Below are 25,047 nucleotides of genomic sequence, written 5' to 3' on the forward strand. Positions count from 1 at the left end.
ATAGCATTTTTTTGGATGATAACCAGAGTGACCGTGATCTCTGTAGCTACTGCTTTCAAAATTCTGGAATGTGAGTCCTTAGGATTTATCAGCTTTGAGTTTACCAATCCTTGTGCTTTCTTTGACTATATCAATTTCCTTCAATTCTTTATTGTTGTTAGAACCCTGGTTTATTAATATAAAATAATGTGTCTTTTTCCATGAAGACAAATGTAAAATATAGCTTAAGTTTGTCTGCTGTGTTGGCGCTTGGCCTAGTGGGCATCAGACTAGTAACCTGAAGGTCACTGGTTTGAGCCTCAGCTGAGGCAGCGTGTTTGTGTCCTTGAGCAAGGCACTCAACAACACATTGCTCTGCAACGTCACCAGTGCCAAGCTGCATGGGTCCTAATGCCCTTCCCTTGGACAACATCGGTGGCGTGGAGAGGGGAAGGCCTGCAGCTTGGGCAACTGCCAGTCTCCCATACAACCCTGCCCAGGCCTGCACCCTGGAAACTCCAGGCACAGATCCATGGTCTCTTGAGACTGACGGATGCCACCACAGTTGTCTGCTTTCCATTTTTTTAAATAACTACTCTCATTTTTTTAAGGACCCAGCTTTGCCCAAACTAATATTTTCCCTTTTACATAGAAGCTCTCAAATCCTGTTTGTACATTTTTCACTACTTTATATTCTTCCTTCCCTTTTTGAGATCAATTTCTTGGGCCCCTTTTGCTAAGTTTGAATGTGCTTCCAATCCCCAGGCTTACTGCTATTTCTGGAATTCTATAAGCCTTTTTCTATGTAACAATATCTTTCATTTCTCTGGTCAGTCATGGATGAATAACTTGTCTTTTTGGGTTTCTGAACCCTAAAGGTATACAGTTTTTTTTTCAAATGCTAGACATCACTTGTCCATTGTCAAACTTCTCAGTAAATTGTAAATTGGTTTATTATTGGTACAGTGGAAAAACTTGTCTTGCCTACTGCCCATACAGATCAATTCATTACAATTCTGCATCAAGGTAGGACGAGGGAGAACAGTAACAGTGCAGAATAAAGTGTTACAGTTACCGAGAGAGTGCACTGCAGCTAGACAGTAAAGTACTGTGGTGAACTACATATACCTGTCTGGACGCGCCCCCTGCTGACTGCTCCTGTGGCTCCTCCCACAGACCCCTGTATAAAGACGATCAAGGCCTGAGCCCAGCCTCTCAGTCTCCGGATGTAGTATGGTGGTCACTCACTGCTTGTTCCTTCTTCCAGTCAATAAAAGCCGATATCTCACCTTTACGTCTCAGAGTGAGTTATTGATGGTGCATCAGGTACAAGGTCACAATGAAGTAGATTGAGGGGTAATAAGTCCATCTGAACATCAGGAAAGCATTCAATAGTCCTCTAACGGCAGGATAGGACTGTCCTCAAGCCTGGTGATATTTGTTTTCAGGTGTGTGTATCTTCTGCTTGATGGGAAAGGGGAAAGGGGAGAATAACTGGGGTGTGTGGAAAATGACTGACATTTGATTCTGGTGTTTGTTTTCCTGAGGCAGTGAGAAGTATAGACAGAGTTCATGGAAGGGAGCCAATTTCCATGATGTGGTGTTCAATATTCACTACTCTGTGTCATCTCTTGTGGTCGTGTTAGAATCTGAATCAGAATCAGTTTTAATATCACTGGCAAGTGTCATGAAATTTGTTATTTGGCAGCAGCCGTGCATTACAATCCAGAATAATCAAACTATAAATTACTGAAGTGTATATATAATCAGTGCAAAAGAGGGGAAAATGCTGAGGTAGTGCTTATGGGTTTATTGTCCATTCAGATGGTGGAGGTGAAGAAGCTGTTCCTGAAATGCTGAGTCTTCATGCTCCTGTACCTCCTCCTTGATGAGACCGATGAGAAGAGGCCATGTCCTGGGGGTCCTTAATGACGGATGCCGCCTTTTTGGGCATCATCTTTTGAAGATGTCCTGGATGCCAGGAAGTCTAGTGCCCCGTGATGGAGCTGGCTGAGTTTACAACATTCTGCAGCCTTTTCCGAACTTGTGCAGTGGCCCCTCCATACTAGATGGTGATGCAACCAGTTACAATGCTCTTCACGGTATAAATTCACAAGTACCTTTGGTAACATACAACATTTCCCCAAACTCCTAATGAAATATAGCCACTGTCATGTCTTTTTGTAACTGTATCAATATGTTGGGCCCAGGGTAGTTCTTCAGCGATGTTGACCACCAGGAATTTGAAACTGCTCATCACTTCCACTGCTGAAACCTCAATGAGTACTGGTATGCGTGTTCCTTTGACTTACCCATCCTGAAATCCACGATCCTCTGGAGATAAGTCCTTGGTCTTTCTAATGTTGAGTGCAAGGTTGTTGTTGCAACACCACTCAACCAGCTGATCTGTCTCATGTCTCCTTGTCACCATCTGAAATTCCACTACAATATTTGTGTCATCAGCTATAGATGTGTTTGAGCTGTGCCTAGCCAGGCAGTCGTGGGTGTAAAGAAAGTAAGGCAGTGGGCTAAACACACATCCTTGAGCATGTATGCGAGTATGGATTGTCAGCAAGGAGGATATGTTATGTCCAATCTCCTGTGGTCTCGCAATGAGGAATAAACAGTGTCTGACGTTGGTATTGCTGTTGTCCAGGTGATACAAGGCCAGTGAGATCGCATTTGCTGTAGACCTATTGTAGCGATAGGCAGACTGCAATGAGTCCAGGTCTTTGATTATTCAGGAGTTGATTCTGGCCATGACCAAACTCTCAAAGCACATCATCAAGACTTCATTAGAGCAGTTACCATGCCAGGCTGTGATGCGGGGTAGGACGCTTTCTATGGTGCATTAAGGGGGGACATGCCAAATTCAAAGGTCCAAAGGTCGAATTCAATGTCAGAGAAATGTATACAATATACATCCTGAAATGTTTTTTTCTTCACAAACATCCACAAAAACAGAGAAGTGTCCCAAAGAATGAAGAAGAGATAAACGTAAGAACCCCAAAGTGCCCCCCAGCTCCCCTCCCTCCTGTGTGTAAGTGGCAACAAGTAAAAATCCCCCCTTCCCCCCACCGGCAAAAAAAAGCATCAGCACCCAGTGACAGCAAAGACACAGACTTGCAATTAACCCAAAGACTTTGCGTTTCGTCTGGCATATGACATACCGCAGATTCTATTTCTCCCTAATGAGGGAGAAAAAGGTGTCTCTATTTTTCACCACATGACAAACAACTCGCTGGTTTATAATGTTAAAAGTCCGTTACATCGCTTTTTCCGAGCTCTGTGCCCGAAGGTTGCAAAGATCTCGGGTCTTTGGACCCACAGCAGATATCCTGACTCCCCCGATGACACACGGGTTTCCTGCTGTGACACCGACCCTCGATCCGCCCATCTCCAGAGCCCTGAGATCTTAGACTTATGAATTCGAGCCGGATTCTCAGGCCGAACAACAGCCAGTTATGGAACCCCGAGAGCGGGGTCCCATTCCTGCAAAGAACTGAAGTCAGAGTGTAACTCCAGGCCAGGGTCTTCAAAAGAACCCTGAAAGGGGAAAATAAAGATATTAAAGATGGAAATAGAGCTGTTTCTGAAGATGCAAGCAAAGGAGTCACCGTTTAGTGCCCTCTTAACTTCGCCCCGCCTCCAGGTTGCATTAGTCTGCTGAGAAAGAAGCAGCAGCAGTGAGCTTTCCTGGCTGGGAAATCACCATGTTTGGAGCAGGCTGCTGATGTTGTTCACTCCTAGGAACCTGAAACTCTCAACCCTCTTTGCCTCAGCACTGTTGATGCAAACAGAAACTTTACCCTTTCTGAAGTCAATGACCAGGCCTATTGTTTTGCTGACATCAAGGGAATGGCTATTGCTGTGACACTGTGTCAGTAGACTCTCTAATCTTCTTCCTGTACTCTGACTCATCACTATTTGAGATATAGCCCACCATGGTGGTATCATCTTTTCCAATCAACCACAACCACCACCTCTTCCCTCTCACTTTCCTAGTTTCAATGCCCAGCAACCCTTTTTCCGTGGAATCTTAGAGCAATACCCTTAGCCTATCCTGGTCCAACCACTTTGACTCCACGGCCAAGAAAGCTCACCAGAGCTGCCATTTTCTCACACACTACAAGTGACCCCCCCCCCCCGCTTTACGAATGTTCGCTTTACGCCGCTTCGCTCTTACAAGAGACCTACATTAGTAACCCGTTTTCACAGTACAAAAAGGATTTTCGCTTTTATGAAAATTTTTCCCAAATAAATTAATGGTTCTTCACTTTACGCCATTTTGGCTCAAGAAAGGTTTCATAGGAATGCTGTACCTTTGTAAATTGGGGGGGGGAACTCCTCTGTTGAAACAACAACACACACAAAATGCTGGTGGAACACAGCAGGCAAGGCAGCATTTATAGGGAGAAGCACTGTCGACGTTTCGGGCTGAGACCCTTTGTCCTGAAACGTCGACAGCGCTTCTCCCTATAGATGCTGCCTGGCCTGCTGTGTTCCACCAGCATTTTGTGTGTGTTGTTGCTTGAATTTCCAGCATCTGCAGATTTCCTCGTGTTTGACCTCTATTGAAATTTGGCATGTAACCATAGAACCTTGGAGCAGTGGGGCCAATCTTTGTGTGTCCATCAGCACATAGTTCTGGACGTTAGAGTCATGGAATACTCAAAGGGAGTCACTGTTTTATTATAGAATATAGAACATAGAACATTACAGCACAGTACAGAACCTTTCACCCACAATGTTGTGCCAACCTTTTAACCTACTTTAAGATTATTCTAATTCTTTCCTCCTACATAGCCATTTTTCTATCAAACCAACTTAATTCATAAAACTGAATAAATACAAAAACTGTGCTTATATTTTGATTCCATTCATTGTGTCAGTCAGTCTAGATATTCAGAGTGTTATTGGGTCTGTACGTTTATGGTGTTTGCATATTCTATGCACAAGGCACCATTGCCACTCATGTAGCCTCCTTGGATGATATAAACTTCAAGTGCTTTTATACAGGGATTAGAAAATACCTAGTTGAAGCAGGAACTTAATCTGCTGACTTGCCCCAAAAAGTCTTTGCGTTGGCTGCATCAAGCTTCAGTGCATCCCTTGGCATGTACTACTGCAGCCTGGGATGTGATTGGTGGGAATTTATAGACATCCATTTGTACTGGAAGACAAGTTTTGGACACACTAAAGAGCTTCTTTCATCAAATTGATGGCCTTCCTGCAGCAATGGCGTTAATGAAGTAGTCAGAAAAGTGCAATAACTGTAGACCAAGGTACACTAATTGCCATCTCCAAAGGGATCCGGCCACCAGACACAACTACCCCCCCACCCCACCTCCTGCACCCACTCTCCGCAGAAGTCACTCCCTCTGTAATTCCCTGGTCATAGAACATAGAACAGTACACAACCAAGCCCACCATGTTGTGCCATACCAGCTAAAAAGTAAATCTAAACCCCCAAAGAACTAATCCCTCCTACCTACCACACCCATATCCCTCCATCTTCCTTACATTTATCTGCCTATCTAAATATCTCTTTGAAGCCTCCAATGTATTTGTCTCTACCACCATACCAGGCTGCACATTCCAGGCATCCATGACACTCTGAGTAAAAACTTACCCTCTCATCCCCCTTGAACCTACCCCCTCACCTTTAATGCATGCCCTCTGGTATTAGACATTTCAATCCTGGTTAAACGATACTTCTTGCCTACTCTATCTATATTCCTCCTAATCTTATAAACCTTTCAAATCTCCCCACAGCCTCCCACCGCTCCAAAGAAAACAAACCAAGTTTGGCTCATTCCACCGAGATGCAGCACTGAGCATCATAGGAAGTCATTCCTGCATGTGGCCATCAAACTTTACAACTCCTCCCTCGGAGTGTCAGACACACTGAGCCAATAGGCTGGTCCTGGACTTATTTCCACTTGGCATGGTTCACTTATTATTATTTAATTATTTATGGTTTATATTGCTATATTTCTACACTATTCTTGGTTGGTGCGACTGTAATGAAACCCATTTTCCCTCAGGATCAATAAAGTATGTCTGTCTGTCTGTCCAGTCTCTCATGCTAGCTCATGCCCTCTAAACCAGGCAGCATCCTGGTAAACCTCTTCTGCACCCTCTCCAAAGCCTCAACGTTGTTCCTAGTGGGGCATCCAGAACTGTATGCAATACTCCAGATGTCGCCGAACCAGAGTTTTATAAAGTGGCAACATAACCTCTTGACTTTTGAACTCAATGCCTGGACTAATAACAGCAAGCATTCCATGAGCTTTCTGAACCATCTTATTGACCTGTATGACCACTTTCATGGAACTATGAACTTGGACCGCAAGATCTCTGCTCAGCAATACTGTTAAGGTTAAGGTTGTGCCCTTAACAGTGTACCGTCTCCTTGCATTTGTCCTACCAAGGTGCAACACCTCACATTTGGCTGGGTTAAACTCCATCTGCCATTTCTCTGCCCATACCTGTGACTGGTCTATGTCACACTGTATTCTTTGCCAGTCTTCTACACAGTCCAGAACTCCACCAATCTTGGTATCATCTGCAAACTTACTGACCAATCTATCTACATTTTCATTCAGGTCATCTATACGCATCACAAGCAGCAGAGGTCCCAGCCCAGATCCCTGCGGAACACCACTAATCACAGACCTCCAGCTCAAGTTAGTCCCTTCAACCACTACCATCTGTCTTCGATACACAAGCCAGTTCTGAATCCAAACAGCCAATTTGCTGCAGACCCCATGCATCTTAATTTTCTAGATTAGCCTCCATGAGGGACCATTCTCAAATGCCTTATCCACGTGGACAACATCCATTGCCCTACCTTCATCAATCTCTCTCATCATCTTGTTAAAAACCTATCAAGTTGATAATTCATGATCTGCCCGACACAAAGCCATGCTGGCTCTCCCGAATTAGGCCATGAGTTTCCAGATGCTCATATATCCTATCCCTAAGAATTTTCTCCAGCAATTTACCTCCAACTGACATGAGACTCACCAGTGTATATTTCCCAGGATTTTCCCTTTTTCCCTACTTAATGACATTAAGCCATGACAAGCTGTGACATTAGCCACACACCAGTCATTTGGGACCTTGCCTGTGCCTAGAGAGGACACAAAGGTAGAGGGCAAGACCTCGGCAGTCTCATCTCTTGCCACAATAACCAGGGGTAAATCCCATCAGGCCCTGGGACTTATTCATTAGGAAGCCCAACACCTCCTTCTCCTTTACCTTTATATGCCCTAACATATTTATACACTCAGCTCCCATCTCCTAGATCCCCCTGTCCTTTTCCTTGGTAAATACTGAAGCAAAGTATTCATTAAGTACCTCACTCACATTCTCCACATCCAAGCAAATGTTCCTCCCTTTACTCTTGAGTGGTCCTAACCCCTCCCTCGTTATCCTGTATTCTGTGCAATTGATCTCTAAACACCCTCCACATGTCTGATGTTGACTTGCCAGGAAAAAAGCTGTTCCCAATTAACTCTCCTTAGTTGCTGCCTAATGCCTTCATAATTTGTCCTACTCCAAATGAAAACTATTCCATAAGGAATATCCCTTATCCCTTATCTATAGCAATCCTGAATGTTAAAGAGTTGTGGTCACTGTTCCCTAACTGCTCACCTGCTGATAGGTCAGTCAACTGGCCAGGCTCATTGCACCATGAGGTCCAGTACAGCCCCTCGTCTCGTTGGACCGTCTACATATTGATTTAATAAACCCTCCTGGAAAAACTTAACAAATTCTGCCCCATCTAATCCCCTTGCTCAATGAAGGTCTCAGTTTATATTTGGGAAGTTGAAACACCCACCCGTGACAACAATCTTATCATTTTTACACATTTCCTTAATCTGTTTACACATCTGTCCCTCAATGTTCATTCGTCCCTCCCACCACTTACCCCTACTCATTAATCTTCTCCCTCACCTCCATTCAGGGTCGCAAACAGTCCTTCCAGGTGATGCAACACTTCAACTGCGAATCTGTTTGGGCCGCCCATTGTGTCCAATGCAGCCTCCTCAACGTTGGTGAGCCCTGTTGTAAACTGGGGAACTGCTTCATCTAATACCTCCACTCCATCTGCCAAAAGCCGAACATCCCGGTGGCTCAATGTTTTCATTCGGATTCCCATTGCTGTTCCGACATGCCAGTGGTTGGTCTCCTCTCGTGCCACGATGAGGCCACCCTCAGGGTGGTGATGCAGCCTGATGGTATGAATATTGATTTGTGCTCCCAGTAAAAAAAATCCTCCCCTCTCCCCTCTTCTTCTATTTCCTCACCTGCCTATCACCTCCCACTGGTGCCCATCCTCCTTCTCCCATGGTCCACTCTCCTCTCCTGTCAGATTCCTTCCTCTCCAGTCCTTTACCTTTCCTAACCACCTGGCTTCACCTATCACCCTTTAGCTATCCTTCTTCCCTTCGTCCCACCATTTTATTCTGACGTCATCCCCCTTCCTTTCCAGTCCTGAAGAAGTGTCTCAGCCTAAAGCGTCAACTTGTTGTATATTTCCATGGATGCTGACTGACTTGCACAAAATTCCTCCAATATTTTGTGTATGTTACTGACTTCATATTTTAAAGGCAGGCCTTCATTGCTGCAACTGAAGACAAATGCCCTTGTCACACATAAAAAATGCATATGAACATTAATCTGTCTTTTGGTTATGGCTTTTTAGTAACATAGGATGTAAATGTCTAATCAACATAATTTCCTTAGTAAATATGCAGGTAGAAAATTACAGGAAATACACCGTTGATTGTTTTTAATATAATACAGTACTGTAATGTCCAAACGTTTGAAGCTCAAGTGTAATTCTCACTGTACACCTATAGATGGCAGGATATCAACACTTTATGCTTCAGATCAGTTGATTATCCTTGAACCGTTCCATTTAAAAACGATCACGTTACTGCCAAGAACATGCTTGTTGCATCGATGAGTTAGTTCTGATTAACGTTTTGAAAACTTTCCCGACAGGATTTAAACAAGAATCTGCCGTAAAGCACACAGGGAGTTAATGCATTTGTTTTTGGGAAGTTAAAACTGATAATGCTAGTGCTCCGGCCAGTTCTATTAAAGTCTTTCAATTAACCTCTTCTCAAATTTAACAGAAGTAGTATAAATAACATTTTGAGTGGTAGAGGCTCGTCCAGGTAGAGGCCTGTGTACTGTTCTTAAAGCAAAGTACAATTATAAGCAGTATTGGCTTATTTATGCCAACAAAGGTAATTCAATCCTATTTGTTATTTTATTTTTAACACTACCTGCTGTTTTCAATGAACAAAGTATTCCCTACAGTTAAAAACTGATGGTTAACACTGACAACCTCAACCAGCATTTTGAGAAGCTATTCTCACACCGTATTTAATTGCTTCCCCTATTCGCCATCTTTAATATGGGCTAATCTGAAGCTATTGCTGGTGGACGTGGTCTAATTTGACGGGCACCATCTTTGTAGCAGGTTGGCTCGCTTGCGCTATCTCCGCCCCAGGCCAGCCCAGCCCGACAGCACCATCTTTGTGACGGGCGGAGGGGCGCTCGATGCCCTGATTGGCTGGGTGCCATCTTTGTTGCTGGCGGGCTGTCCCGGTGGCCAGGCTCAGTTTGCACGGGAGGGGGGAGGGGAGGGGAGTGGGAAACAGCGCGAGGGAAGATGGCGACGCTGAAGGAGGAGCAGAGCTATGGGCTCTCCTGTGGCAAACTCAGCTCGGGTAGCAATGTATCGGTGTTTCACGTGAAGCTCACAGACACTGCACTGCGTGCCCTCGAGGCCTACCAGAACTGTAAGGTGAGGTTAGGAGAGTGGCGGATGGGGACATGGAAAGAGGTGGTCAGCGGTCCGAATGCCTCCCCGTCTGTGTCCAGGGCCGGATTTACAGCCACTATGTCCACTTGAGCCCCGTACTTTAAGGCCTCTATCCTGGGGACTGTTGCTATGGTAATGCCGAGTTAACCCCCTTCCTTCCCTCGGTCTCCGTGGTGTAGTCCTTTCCCTGTGGCTATCTGTTCTGGGAGTAATAGCTAGAAGCGAAATTAATGGTAGGTTGCTTCGTATACTTAGTTGATCAAGCCTTCAGTGACGCAAAAATCCGAACTAGTGTCTCTTTGAGTTCCCTCCCGGGCCCATATACCCCCCCAACCGGGATTCCCCATTGAAGCACACCACCCCAACGAACTCTACGTCTGAATCCATCTGAACCCTCCCCCACCAACCCGTTGCTTCCTCGGGATCCCAGCCTCATCTGGAATTTTTCCGAACCCCTTTGCTTCCCACAAACCAGACTTCCCTCCGATTAACCCTTCCTGGGCTCTCACTAAACACCCATTTCCCCTGACTTCTATTGGACACACTCCATCAATTCTGAAGGATGAAGAAATAAGAATAAGGTAATGTTTCTGAAAAACATTAGAATAGAATAGATTACTTCCCAAGAATGAATGCGATATACTCCAGGTTACTACCGAAACTGAAGGAAGAGATTGTTGCACCTTTGGCAATGATCTTTGTGTCCTCATTGGCCACATAGTAGTACTAGAAGATTGGAGGGTGGCAAGAAAGGGATAATTCTGGGATTTATGAACCAGTGAGTTTTACATCAGTGGTGGGCAAACTATTGGAGAGGATTCTTAAGAGACTGGATTTACAAGCATTTGGAGAAGCGTAGTCTGATTAGGGATAGTCAGCATGGTTTTGTGAAGGGCAGATCGTGCCTCATGAGTCTGAATTTTTTGAGGAAGTGACAAAATATATTGGAGAAGGTAGAGCAGTGGAGGTGGTGTATGGATTTTAGATAGGTGTTCGACAAGATTCCCCAGGCTTATTCAGGACACATGGCCTCTAGGGCAATGGCTTCATGGATTCAGAATTGATGCACACAGAAAGCAGAGGGTTGTAATAGATGGCATTTATTCTGCCTGTAGGTCAGCGACCAGTAGTCTTCTGCAGAAACTTCGTAATTAAAAAAAAAATAAAATGATAAAAATTGGCTTGGATGAGGAAATTGAAGGGTGCATTAGTAAATTTGCAGATGACACAAGGTTGCTGGTAGTGTGGATTATGCAGAAGGCTGTCGTACGTTATAACAGGATATTGATCGAATGCAGGGCTCGGCTGAGAAGTGACGGATGGAGTTCAGTACGCAAAAGTGTGAAGTGACACATTTTGGAAGGTCATAATTGAAGGCCGGGGTACAGGATTAATGGCAGGATTCTTAGCAGACTGGAAGAACAAGGGATCCTGGGTCCACGTCCACAGATCCTTCAGAGCTGCTGCGAAAGTTGATAGGGTGGTTAAGTGTGTTTATAGATAACAGTTTAAAGATGAACTTTATTTGTCACATGTACATTGAAATATGCATGATAATCCATTGTTATGCATCAGCACAGTCTGAGGATTTTGCTAGGGACAGCTGGCAAGTGTTGCCACACTTCTGGCACCAACATTCTTGGCCTTTGTTAGTTGTGGGGGGTGGTGGGGGTTGAGTTCATGTGCCACAAGGTAATGTTGCAGCTCTATAAATCTCTGCTTAGACCACACTTAGATTATCGTGTTTAGTTTGGGTGGCCTCATTATAGGGAGAATGTTTTAGAGAGGGCCAGAGTTGATTTACCAGGATGCTGCCTGGATTAGAAAGCATGTTTTATAAGGAAAGCAATCACAAACAAGAGAAATCTGAAGATGCTGAAAATCTGAGCAACACACAAAATGCTGGAGGAACTCAGCAGGTCAGGTAGCATCTATGGAAAAGAATATGTCGACGTTTCAGGGTGAGACCCTTCAGCAGTCCTGCTGAGTTCCTCCAGCGTTTTGTGTGTTTGTCTATAAGGAAAGTTTGAGTGAGCTAGGGCTTTTCCCTTTGGAGTGAAGGAAGATGAGAGGAGACGTGTTGACAGAGGTGTATAAGATCATAAGAGGCATTAATGGAGTGGATAGTCAGCATTTTTTTCCCCAAGGGTGGAAGTAGCTAATATGAGGGCATAATTTTAATATGATTGGAGTAAAGTATAGGGGAGATGTCAGAGGTAGCTTTTTTTCTGAAAAATGGAGGGCTGTGTGAGAAGGAAGGGTTTGATTGTTCTTGGAGTAGGTTAAAAGATTTGTACAACATTGTGGACAGAAGGGCCTGTATTGTGCTGTACTGTTCTACTAATTGCTATCTCCCTTCTTCCCTTTGATTTCCCCCCTCCTTAGCCCTGAATTCCTAACTAGAGCTTTCCTTGAACTGCCCCCTCCATCCCCATCACACCTCTGTAATTCCCCCAAACCCCATAACGTTCTAAAAATTTCTGCAACATTTATTTCAAGGATTTGGAGAATAGGTTTTAAAATAACACTGCAGCAGTAACACAGCTCATGTAATTCAGCTCTCTGCCATTGCCTTCAATGACGTTGTGTTTAAATGCCCTGGCAGTAGCTACAGACATGCTGAACTCAAGGATTCAGATAGTTATTTCACTGTGTTGGTCTATTACTTGCCACCTGGTTTTTAAATACTGTGATTAAACTTCTGCAGAATCTGGAAGCCAAATCTGATTGGTGGCCGTAAAACTTATGAAGGGATAGCATAGAGTGTACAGGAGGCATTGTGCTTACAGTTTAGGCCACAGCTCAACCATCAGTTGTAATTACTAATAAACTCAAGGTTGCCACTGAAAATTCCATAACAAGTTCAGGAATGGCTTCTTTCCCAGTGACTGGTGTAAATGATAAAATTACTACTGCAAGGAGTGGTTGAGGTGTATAGCTGAAATTTGTTTTAAAACAACCAATCTATAAGGGAGAAAGGAGAAGGATGGGCTGATAGTGTGACATAAATCTGATTGGGATTATAATTGATGGCATGTAGCAGCTGGGTTTATTGTGGAATTTGGAAGTTAAAAAACAATTAAGAATAAACAGTGGACGAGGCTATTGGGTCCATGCTCCTTAAAAGATCCCTGAATGCTTCGAGATGTAAATTTCCATACAAATGAAAGGATGTGATGCATTCAGAAACTTCCTGAAAAAAGTGAAATATCCTTTACTGACACTCATGTGAGAATCTTGCAAATGTAAATCACTTTCATAAATATTGCCAAATCTTGCATAGTTGGAAATCTGCCATTCTCTTCTGAATACTTTTATTCTGGAAAAGAAGATGAAATAGTAGTTTGGGGTTTTACTGGAAGATGCTTGTCAGTTATAAATTGGCTGAATCCTACCTAGCTGGAGTGTGGAATATGCATTTCACTCATTTGATTTAACTTCCACTGTGTTGTGTAATCAGAGTGTTTGGGATTTCAGCAGTAGCTCACATTTTATTTTGTATTAGAAATGCCTTCACCCTCAACTATATTCAAAGTGGAAAGTGGTTAATATGTTGAAGGGAAATTGGGGAAGAGAGTGTACCAGTTACACCAAATAATACACAAGTTCAGCAATCAGTGTGACATTGTGAAATGTTTTCAGCAATTTGATTGGAAGCTGGCCTTAAATGTGTTTGTCAATTAGCAGTCTGTGAATTTGTGGCAGCAATACCTCAGGTTTGATCCTCCTTGGATTAAAGGGTTGATGCTGTAACACTGATCTTAAAATTCTGAGAGTGAATTCAATTTTCCACATGCACTGTTTGAAATGGGTACATGCATGACTATGTATTCCTGGTCAAACGGTGCATTTATACATTAGAGATGCATAAATCTCTACTGTAGTAAATTGTCCTAATGGACTTAACATGAATGGTATTAAATTTAAAAAAGGGTTTCTCGGGCTGATGTGTAAATTTAGGGAGGGAGTTCCTGAGTGTAAGAGGAGGAGTCTATTGAATACCTACAGTAGGTTTCATTTATTAAGCAGCTTGCCTATTATCAGTATACCTATTCCTGGGACTGCAGTAAAATTATTGAATATAGAGTGTATTTTCAAGAAGGATTTTTTTAAACTCCGGAACATTCTACTGTAGAGCACACTGAATGGAGTTTTTGAAGGTTGTCTACAGGGCACTTCCTTCAGATTTTGAACTGTATTTGTGCAAATACTGGTCTGTTATCTTTGTCCAGGTTCTGTCATCTAATTGTTATTTAGCAATAAACAATGTTACCTGCTGCACCTATTATCCATGCCTATTTGCCACATGAGTGCTGGCGTTGTCACAGAGGCTCTCATCCAGAATAATAAATGTGTGAAAACAGTTTGGCAGTTCAAATCTATAAGGTACCCAATGGAAAGATGAGTGAATGTCATTTATGAAGTAGCTGGACAAAAGTTACTTCCCCGAGGAGCCCCAGTGCAATTTCACATGACCCTAGAGGCCTTCTGAATCTTGGAGCCTGTGTTATTGTTCCTTCTATATCACCTTTGTTTTTCTGCAGGTTCCTATATCACCTGATTTCTTTACTATCCGGAAATCTGTTGATCTCTGCTTTTGAATAAATTCAATGACTAAACCTGTCCAGTCTTCCAGGTGAAGAAGTGCTGCCTTATCTCAGTTCTAAATGAGTACCCTTTATTTTGAGATTGTGCACTACTTCTAGATTCCTTAACCATTGGATACCTTTATGCTACATCTACCCTGTGAAGTCTTATGTATATAAAAATTGGGAAGGTCATCTGTGAGGTCATGGCATTCTTCTGAACTTCAGAGAGTAGAAGCTGACGCTTAACAAACCATATACCACAAAATCATCGTCCTAGGAGCCAGTCTATTGAATATTTGCATTCCCTGAAAAACAATGACACCCGTTTTCTTAGTTCTGGAACCCTAAGCTGTACACAAGTTTTCAGGGATCATAGGGCAACTTTATTTTTGAACTCAATTCTCATGAGCTAATGTATCATTTGATGTCGTCCTGCTTATTGAACCTTTCAGTGGCTTATGCACAAAAACATTGGCCATCAACTTTTCTCAATCTATTACCATTTTTAACTGAAAAGTTTTTGTTCAGTGCACTGTTGACCTCACATTTTTCCATATATCCAGTTTGCCAGGTTTTTGTCTCGTTGCTATTTTGACCATCCCCTTGAAGCTTTTCTGTATACCCACTGTATTGAGAATCCCATCTAGTTTTCTAGCATTAACAATCTTCTTAATAATTTAGTTAATTTGTGGAATTCAAACTCTGATTCTCATGATACTCGTTCAGTGTGTGTGTGTGTGTGTGTGTGTGTGTGTGTGTGTGAGTACTGTTTTTCAATATATGCCAGTAAATTACCCCCAATGTGCTATAGCTGTGTTGACTGATCCTGTGCAGCATCATACAGTATATTTTTAAAAATCTGGAAATCCAAATCTAAATGCACCATTTTCTTAAATCATTTCAGTAGATTAGTTAAACTTGATTTTCTTTTCAGTAATCCATATTGAATTTATTCACATTCCTTCCATTTTCACTTTAGGATGGATAAGTGTGCCTTATTGTATTAATATCTCTGAATTGTTTCATGTTCTACAATGTCACAATAGTCTCCTTCAATCCATCTTATTCCGGGCTTATAATTTTTACCTTATATATTATAAATGTTGTAATTTGTAAAATATTGGAAGGTACTTCTTGAGAGTGATTGTGCCAAATTTTGACCAGAGCCACCACATTTTGTTTAAGGAGTAGACAGAATGTCTTAAAAGGTGATAAGAGAAATAAACAAACTGAGTTTTGGTTAGAGAATTTCAGAGTTTTCAACCTCAGAAACCATGCTTGTCAATGCTGGAGTGGTGGAACGTGGGAATTGTAAGACCAGATTTGGAGTAGTGCAAAAAAAACGGTTTACAAAGATGATAGTGGTTGGAAGTATTTGAAATTAAGGAAGGAGAATTGGACATCCAAAACATTTCAGATGGATGGTTGAACTAGTACACTTAGTGAATGTTCTGTAAATTGCAGTCAGTACCTTTCATCACATCCTGTTCCTATGGTGCACTTGCTGCTTTCCTGAGAATAGTAATGTTGTATGTATCCTAGTCTCAATTTCTTATTTGCACTTGGAACAGCTGTAATTTGCAATGATGCAATGCCTCGAATGTGCCTTGAAGCTCACCTTGGGTGCTAGCCTCTGCACTATCCAAGGCATTGTCGAGGAGCAGTGCCTCAGAAATGGGGTGCTCATTATTAAGGATCCCTATCACCCAGCACATGCTCCCTTCTCGTTGCTATTGTCAGGAAGGGGGTACAGAAGCCTGAAGGCGCACACTCATCAATTCAGGAACAGCTTTTTTCCCTCTGCCATCTGATTCTTAAAAGGACATTAAACTCATGAACACCACCTCACTTTTGTTATTTCTGCTTTTGAACTATTTTTAAATTAACGTTTTTTATATATACTTTAATTGATTTCCATATTTTTCTGTATTATTATGTCTTGATTTTTACTGCTGCCACTAAGTTAACAAATGTCATGACATATGCCAGTGATATTAAACCTGATTCTGAATACCAGAAAACATTCCAAAACGGTTGAGGGTTATAATCAGGGAGCTGGCAGTGGAATCATGGATGGTTCTTCTGTAGCCAGTGATATGAAGTGGTATGTTGATGGTGGCTTAATTGAGACCAACATAGTCAGCAGAATCAAACCTGGCACTGTTCCTTTCCAGAGCCTAAATTTGATTCTCTCCAATGCAGTGTGACATCTTTTGCACTTAAATAGTAGACACATAAATTTTAATGTCTCCCTATCAATCGAGGACTGGTGTAGATTCCTTCCTCCTGCAAGACAAATCTACATGCTATTTATTGGTTTGCGCTCAAGAATGAGTGCTTAATGCTAGTCGACATTGAAGAAGTCTTTGCATTAAATGCTGAGATTTCTTAACTTGACAGATTATTACTCATGTCTGGTTTAATGGTTCAGCCAATATTGCTAAAGACAGACTATATAAAAATGAACTACTGAATTAATGGAAATCAGAAATAGAAGCAGAAAATGCTGATAACACTTAGTAAGTCATCCTGTATTTGTGGAGAAGAATTTTGAACATTTAATGTTAGCTGTGTTTTCAAAGTCTGTAATTGTCTGCACCGATCAGCCATTTTTAACTTTTATTTCATTAAAACATTAGCCGCCATCTCCTTGTGGATGATATTGTCTGCAAATTAGCTGTTCCAGCAAGTATATTATGGTAGTTACTATATTTCAGAAATAGCTCATTGATTTAAGATTTTCTAATTTTGTGAAAGGTGTTTTGCAAATGTTTTTGGATAAAAATCTGTTTTCACTTGCATTATTTCTACACAACACATTGGTGTTATTCTTGATCATTAGTGCAGTTATTTAAACTTGACTATTCTCCTAACATGATTTTTGCATTTTTACATTTATTATTCTTGGGGTCTTATGCAAAAGTGGTTGTAGATATGTGACAGGTCACCTTCAGTTAGATGCAGGATGGTTTGCCCTGCGTAGCTAACACGCTGCATGAATTGAATCTGGGCAGATGCGAAGTCTTTTGTCTCCTGGTAGGACATGCAAGGTTTTTGTATTAGGGACGCAAGGGTTGGAGGTAAGGATATGGCCTAAATTCAGTTTAAAGATTCTGTTGTCTAAGAACAGCTTGAAAGCATTGACTGTCCAGTATTCTAACTCAGCCATCTGTGAACATTAACCTGTCAGCCCAGTAACTCAAAATCTTTGTTTAGTTGTCACCAAACTAGATAAGTGCCTTCCTGTAATTGGTCTATGCGTTCCTTTGAATAATAGTTGTGCTTCAGCTCATTGTGTTTTTATAAATTATTAGTCCATGGCTGTTAATATGTCACGTTAATGCCTGTTGTGAATTCCCTCCTCCCTCAAGCTAAATTTAATTGCTATATTTTGGTCCACAATTGAGCACTTAGTGCATAATTTTAGCTGACATTGTGGGAGTTAAGGCTTTATATATTGGATGCTCCCTTAAACCTCACTCCTCTAAGATGCTCAGTAAAAACTACTTAGAACTCTTCTCATTTGTACCTTTTGAACTTAGTCATTAAATTTTCTTTGATAACCCTCATTTTACAGAACTTGATACATTTTATTGTATTAGTGCTGTATGAATAGAAATTAAATGCTGCATTATTAGCTTTGGATGAGTTATAACACTGAGGACCTGTTCATGTGGATTTTAAAGAGCTCAGAGCATTGTTGCAAAAAATGCAGCAAGTTTTCCCATCATAAACACAGATTCTGCAGATGCAGAGCAATGTGCACAAATGCTGGAGAAACCTCAGGCCAGGCAGCATCCATAGAGGGGTATGCGCTGTCAACGTTTTGGGTTAAGACTTGTTTCCTCATCATCCTGGGCAGATTTCCACCCTCAGCCTCTGTGCAAGAAATAAGCCAGATTATCCTTCTGCTGTTTGTGGGGCTATTGGAAGCAAATTGGGTGCTCTGTTTGCTCCAATTGAGTCAGTTATCCTGCTACATAATTCATTATATTTGAAACATGTTTTCTAGTGGCAACATCAAAAGTGTAAATAGAAGTCATAGTTGCTTACCTAGGAGTCTGCTGCTATTTATTTTATATTTTAATTCTAATTCTCCATCTTTCAATTTTCTTGTTCACCATCACAAATTCCCTGTATGAACTAGTGATAAGAATTTAATGAGTGATCTGGAATATAGTCTATGATATAGTCTTATCCTCCTCCTGGTTTCTGTGAGTATTATCTAGATTTTGTACAATGAGAGGTACAGTCAAGTTTTGAAACCTGTGGCACAGCATCTTCCACCAGCAACAAGGCTAAGGTGATGGTTGCTGCATCAGTGCCGTGTCCTATGATATAGTTGGTGCAGGATGTGATGCCTCAATGGCTGTGTACTTTATAACTACTGAGGTTTGGATTTCCTTGTTCTGATTTTCTAGGCTGAGTAGAAATGAGTTTGAACCTGCTGCAATTCTATTAAATAGGGGGGAAACCCTTCTCTATGTAACACCATAGCCTGTACAAACTGAACTTGGGCTTGTGTTTATCGTGCTCTGGTGTATGTTGTTACATTTGGAAATATAATGGGCTGAAAAATGTATCTTCCTAATCTAATTGAGAATCCAATCTTGATCAATTGGGTCAAAAAATAATCAGTGCCTAAGGAATGTGGCTTAAAATGGCTTAATTCTCAAACCACACTTGGAACTCTGAGTTGCTTGAACTAGTTTTATGTAAGCAGACAGATTTACCACAGTGGTCCCACTGCAGTGTTCTAAGCATGACTCCTACAATTGTAGGACTAAATAAAACCATTCTGTGCCAGATCAATGAAAGATTTATCCATCTTGACTTCCTCATAACGTGCTATATATACCCTTCATTTTGTCTAATCTCTTTTGAAAGTCATAGTTGTATTGGATTCCACCATTCTTATGGATAGTGTGTTCATATTACAAATTATCTAAAAAAAACTTCTCCTTGTCTAATTGAACTGAGCTTCAGAAACCAGGCCATGAATGGACTGAGCTATTTTGTCAATATTGAGCTAAAACAAAATGAAGGGAAGCTTGAATTTCCATACTAACTTGTGGTGATATCCAGGGAATGTTTGTGCTGATGTATGTATTGGCTGCCTCTTTATACAAATATGGTTTCCTATTAAATGCTGAAGTAGAAGATCAAACAATCTGGCCAACTTGCCATAGACATCACGGCTCCATTCTCAGCTTGTGGGCTTGAGAAAAAAATAACAGCTTAAATTTTAACTGAAACCGGTTTGGAAATTCCTGTATCTGCACTGTGCAGTTTGAAATACGATTGGCTTGCTGCTGAACTAGGTTTTGTGTGAGTTGGCATCAAGGTAATGTCCCTTGGGATTATCTGTATCCTGAGATTGACTTTTACAGATCTTTTTGTGTGTCGCATCTTCCTAAATGTATGTTTTTCTGCCCTCCTCTAACTGACTCCAAAACCAGAAATTTTTTGGCTCTCTCAAGTTCAGAGTAAAAAAACATTGTTGATCTCAATTTGGTTCTTTCCAGTAGACAGTGGGATGGGCAGTCACAATTTTATCTTTGGCCCTGGCTTTCACCCATAATTCTGTTTATCATCTGTGTGCTTGTATTGTTTATACCATTATAAAAAGTCAGCTTCCACATTCACAGTAGTGATTTCCAATTCTGCCTCATCTCTCTCGTCTCTTCACTGCTGATAAGTTTGTTGTGACATGCTGGATGGAAATGGGCCCTTTAGTCCACCAAGATCGGATCAACCATATGCCACCCATTTACACTAATCTTACACAGATTTTGTTTATATTCTCACATTTATTAATTCATCCAGGTTTCACCACTTACGTACACGAGTCACAGTGGCCCATTGCCTACTAAACCACTGATCTTCAGGGCTTGGGAACTGGAGCACTTGGAAGAAACCTTGGCGGTCAGAGAGAGGATATGCAAACACCACACAGCACTTGATATCAGGTTTAAACTGGTTCTCTGATGCCACGAGGCATATCTAACCAGCTGTGCCACTGCAATCCTTAATTCAACAGACACCGGTTACTCTAGTACAGGGTCACCAACCTTTTTTGCATCGCAGACCGGTTTAATATTGACTATTCTTGCGGACCGGCTGATGGAAGGGGCGGTGTTAATCACAACCGGAATATAGGTGATAAGTCAACTATAAGTCACTTATAAGTGGCTAATACACTCAATTTGGTTTCTAAAAGGTTTTATCTGACGAATTTAGTATTAAACACACAGCGCACATTTTCTTCACATGAATATAGTGTTAAGTGAATTATAAGTCACTTATAAGTCAATAGCATCATAACATTTTAAGTAACGTTTGGATATTAAACACATAGCACATATTTTCCTCGCATGAACATATTAAATCATTGCAACACACCAATATCGCTGAATCAGTGGGAGCCCTGGGCTTGTTTCCCTGCAACAAGATGGTCCCATTGAGGGGTGATGGGAGACAGCGATACTCGAGTGAGGTTCCTTATGTCCAGTCTATTCCGCAATTTAGTTTTCATTGCAGAAACCTCCACTTTGCAGAGATATGATGTTGGAAATGGAAGCAACGTTTTCAGTGCTTTTGTGGCTTTCTCAGGATATTCAGCCTTGACTTTGATCCAGAAGGCAGGCAGAGATGTTATGTCAAACATATTTTTCAGCCTACCGTCATTTGCAAGCTCGAGGAGTTGATCTTCCCGCGCTGACATGGATGATTCACCGGGGACATTCACAAATGGGTCACGGACCCATTCCTTTGCACATCTTGGGTCACTTGCGGTTGGGAAGTAACGCTCAAATTCTGTCGACAGCAAAGATAGGTGACTGCGCACCAGCTGTGAGAAGGATGGTGTAGCCTCAGTCTCTCCCAAAATCCCAGCTAATGTTGGGAACATGTCAAATATGCCCGTCTACTCGCTGTCCCCACAGATCTAGTTTGACTTTGAAAGCAGACACTTTATCTGCTAATTTGAAGACAGTTGTCATTCTCCCCTGAAGTGACAAATTGAGTTCATTGAGCAGGTTGAATATGTCACACAGATAAGTGAGTTTTGCTGTCCACTCCTCATCACTGAAGTGTGCTGCCAGTGGTGACTGTTTTCCTGAAAGAAATCTCTGTAGCAGCTCTCTTAACTCAAAAACCCTGGCCAGGGCTCTCCCCCTTGATAGCCATCTGACTTCAGTGTGTCAGAGAAGGCGTTTGTGCTCTGCATCCATTTCCTCGCAAAGCTGCTCAAACAGACGTGAGTTAAGGGCTTTTGCTTTGTGATTGATAACTTCAACAACGTCACTCAATATGCTGTTAAGATCAGGTGACATTTTTCGGCTAGCCATTATTTAACATAGAACAGTACAGCACAATACAGGGCCTTCGGCCCACAATGTTGTTCGACCCAATTTCCCTGTGTATGACACAGTGTGTAAACTGGTATTCAGGAGCAACCTCTTTGACTCGGGTAGTGAAACCAGACCGCCGTCCAGTCATTGCTGCAGCTCCATCTGTGCATATTCCAACACAGAATGACCAGTCCAGTTTGCCTGACATGTAGTCATTCAAAGACTTGAATAGTTCTGCTCCAACTGTGTTAGTTGGCAGCGGCAGTGCTCACAACGTATCCTCATGCACATCGTCTTGAAATATACAGGTAGTCCCCGAGTTACGAACGTCTGACTTACGAACAACTCGTACTTACGACCCGAGGAAGGTGAATGCCGTCTGCCATTTTGTCGAATCACGACGCTGTCTGCCATTTTAAGTCGTTGCTGTTGACACTGTGTTGAGTGTGTAACTTTGTATTTGACTTAAATTTTTCTTAGGAAGATTCACCCTGACCCCACCTCCCCCACCCTTTTCTGGTCGGCTCATATCGTTTCATACCACCAAATCATATCGTTTCCTCACGGCCTGATGGTTGGGGACCACTGCTGTAGTGGACCTGCAGCTTCCATAATTAGCAGGAGTTATTAATATTTAGTTCTTGAAGCCAGCATCAAAACCATTATTTTGGTTCCTCAGCATCTACAGGTCACGTTGTCAGTGGTTGAACTAGTCTGTAGCAAACTTTATCTAATGAAACCTGAAGTCCCCTTCATCTGTAGAACTACATTAATGGTACCTGAGTACCTCCTTTGGTTGCAGTAACCCTTCCCTGTTGCTCCTTCACCAAGGCTGTTCTCCAGTCTGGCTTCCAGTTTTAAAGAGCTTTTGTAAAATCTTGTCTTGTGTTCTGCTTACATTCATTGCCCCATACTTGTTAATCTATGTTGAGTCCTATTGTTTAAATTCCTTTGTGGTCATCCAGCTACTGACATTTGTGCATTTATTTGCCTAAGCCGAAAAATGTCATTTTCCTCATAATCCATAGAATCTTCTATGAATCAGTTCTTTCTTTAAATCTTTGTAATATTGAACTCTTTTCTAAGTTGAAGATATTTACTGATAGAAGTTGTATTGTTTATTGATTTCATTTTCAAATGAGAATACTGACTCATGTTTGTCTCTTGTTTGATTTGTACAGGGCCTTGGGCTGCAGCTGATCATTTTATAATGGGAATTCTCATGGGTCTGCAGAACTCATTAAATTAATTAGTTAAATTAATGTTTAACATCCTAATCATAGAACTCCCATGTGATAAATTTAAGATCAAAATGCAATTACTTTATGGTAGTTAAATTCCCCTAGATTGCATTTATATTATGATTAGTTGGCCAGATTAGAGGTCAGAGGATATTAAGAACAAATATGTAAGTGTAATTCAGTCCACAATTTCAGATGTGCATTCTGTCCAATTATGAAATCTTCCCTCCAAATATATAATGTATTTGCAATGTAAATTTGGCAGTGAAGGGAATAGGAAAATTATGCTGAAGTACAAGAAATTGATTAAAATGGTACGGGTTGAACATCCCTTATCTGAAATCTTGGGGTCAGCAGTGTTTTGGATTTCAGATTTTTTTGGACTTTGGAATATTTGCATCTATATAATGAGATACCTTGGAGATGGACCTAAGTCTAAACACAAAATCCATTTATACTACATATTCTGTTTATGTGTGGCTGACGTGAGCACCACAGAGTTTGCAGTCGGAGCGCAATCTGAGGTGATGGGGCTGGGTTCTCCACAGACTATTGGAGTTGAATGGCAGCCTCCAACTGCATCTATTATCAGGTTCCAGTGTTGTGATTGCCTTTATATCCACTATCCATTTCAATCGGCTGCCCGTACCACAGCAACTATGATGGGAGGGGTGGTAGTTTTACAAAGGATTTTTAATAATTTTATGCAAGAAGCAATTAACTTCAATTTTCAGTTTGTCATGATAGATCTTTGTTTCATGATTAGCAAATCATTAAGCAGCATATGTTCACTCTGACGCTGCCTTTCAATACACGATCTAAATCTTCATTTCTTGCTTTATGTAGTATTTTCATTAACTTCTGTCATTATATACTTCTCAGAACTGTCTGCAGTGTGCAGAGACCTGCACATTGCCTGGGAACCATCCCAGTGCCATGTGGAATTTTCCATTTGTTGTTATATCAGCACTCAAAAAATTTGTCTTTGGAGTTTTTCGGATTTTGGATAAGAGGTATTTGACCTTTACTTTTGGGTTTTCATTTTAAAACATTTTCAAAAAGTAAAAGGGTAAAATGAGGTTATTTGGGCTGGGGAGTGAAAGCATGGGTGATGGGAGGATCTGATTTCAGTCCAAATGATTAATAAATATTTAAACTTAAAAAAACCTGTTCTTTGTTTATTTCTAGCTATTGTTATTCTAACATTGAGATAAATCCACTGATTCTCACAGCTACCTGGACTATACCTCTTTCTGCCATGTCACTTGTGAAAATCCCATCCCTTTCTCTCAGTTCCTCCGTCTCTGCTGCTTCTACACTCAAGATGAGGCTTTTCATTCCAGAACTACTAAGATGTCCTTCTTCAAAGAAAGGGGCTTTTCTTCTTCCATCATCAGTGCTGCCTCACCCACCCACATCTCTTCCATTTCGCACACGTCTGCCTTCACCCCACTAACCTCCGTGTCCAGCGCATAATTCTACGTAACGGCCACCATCCCCAACAGGATCCCACCATCAAGCATATCTTTCTCTTCCTCCCCCACTTTCTGCAGGGATCACTCCCTATGTGACTCCCTTGTCCACTCGCCCCTCCCAATTGATCTCCTTCTTGATATTTATTTTTTGGAGTAGAACAAGTGCCACACCTGCCCCTACACCTCCTTTCTCAATACTATACAGGGCCCCCAAACAGTCTTTCTAGGTGAGCTGACACTTCAGCTACAGGTCCTTCAGGGCCATCTACTGTGTCTGGTTCTGCTGGTGCGGCCTCTTGTATATTGGTGAGACCTGATGTAAGACTGGGAGGCCGCTTTGCCAAGCACTTGCGCTCCATCTGCCAGAATATTTGCATCTATAGCAGGATCTGGTAGCCACCCATTTCAATTCTACTTCCCAATCCCATCCTGACATGTCAGTCCATGGCCTCCTCTATTGCTGCAATAAGGTCACGCTCAGGTTGAAGGAGGAGCACCATATATTCCGTCTGGGTAGCCTCTAAACTGATGGCATGAACAGCAATTTCTCAAACCTCTAGTAATTTC

The 25,047-nt window shown here is 41.7% G+C and overlaps 1 protein-coding gene across 1 annotated transcript in view; it reads left to right on the plus strand.

The window, feature by feature from the left end:
• Positions 1-9,656: 9,656 nt before the first annotated feature.
• The window catches only part of ell (elongation factor RNA polymerase II), a 133,498-nt gene continuing 118,107 nt past the window's right edge, over positions 9,657-25,047 (plus strand). Inside the window, exon 1 of the mRNA XM_059991363.1 lies at positions 9,657-9,805. Within this exon, the coding sequence (XP_059847346.1) occupies positions 9,671-9,805 (135 nt within the window). The 5' untranslated portion in view covers positions 9,657-9,670. The remainder of the gene's footprint in view (positions 9,806-25,047) is intronic.

Source organism: Hypanus sabinus, chromosome 16, assembly GCF_030144855.1.
Source record: "Hypanus sabinus isolate sHypSab1 chromosome 16, sHypSab1.hap1, whole genome shotgun sequence".
Lineage (NCBI taxonomy): Eukaryota > Metazoa > Chordata > Chondrichthyes > Myliobatiformes > Dasyatidae > Hypanus > Hypanus sabinus.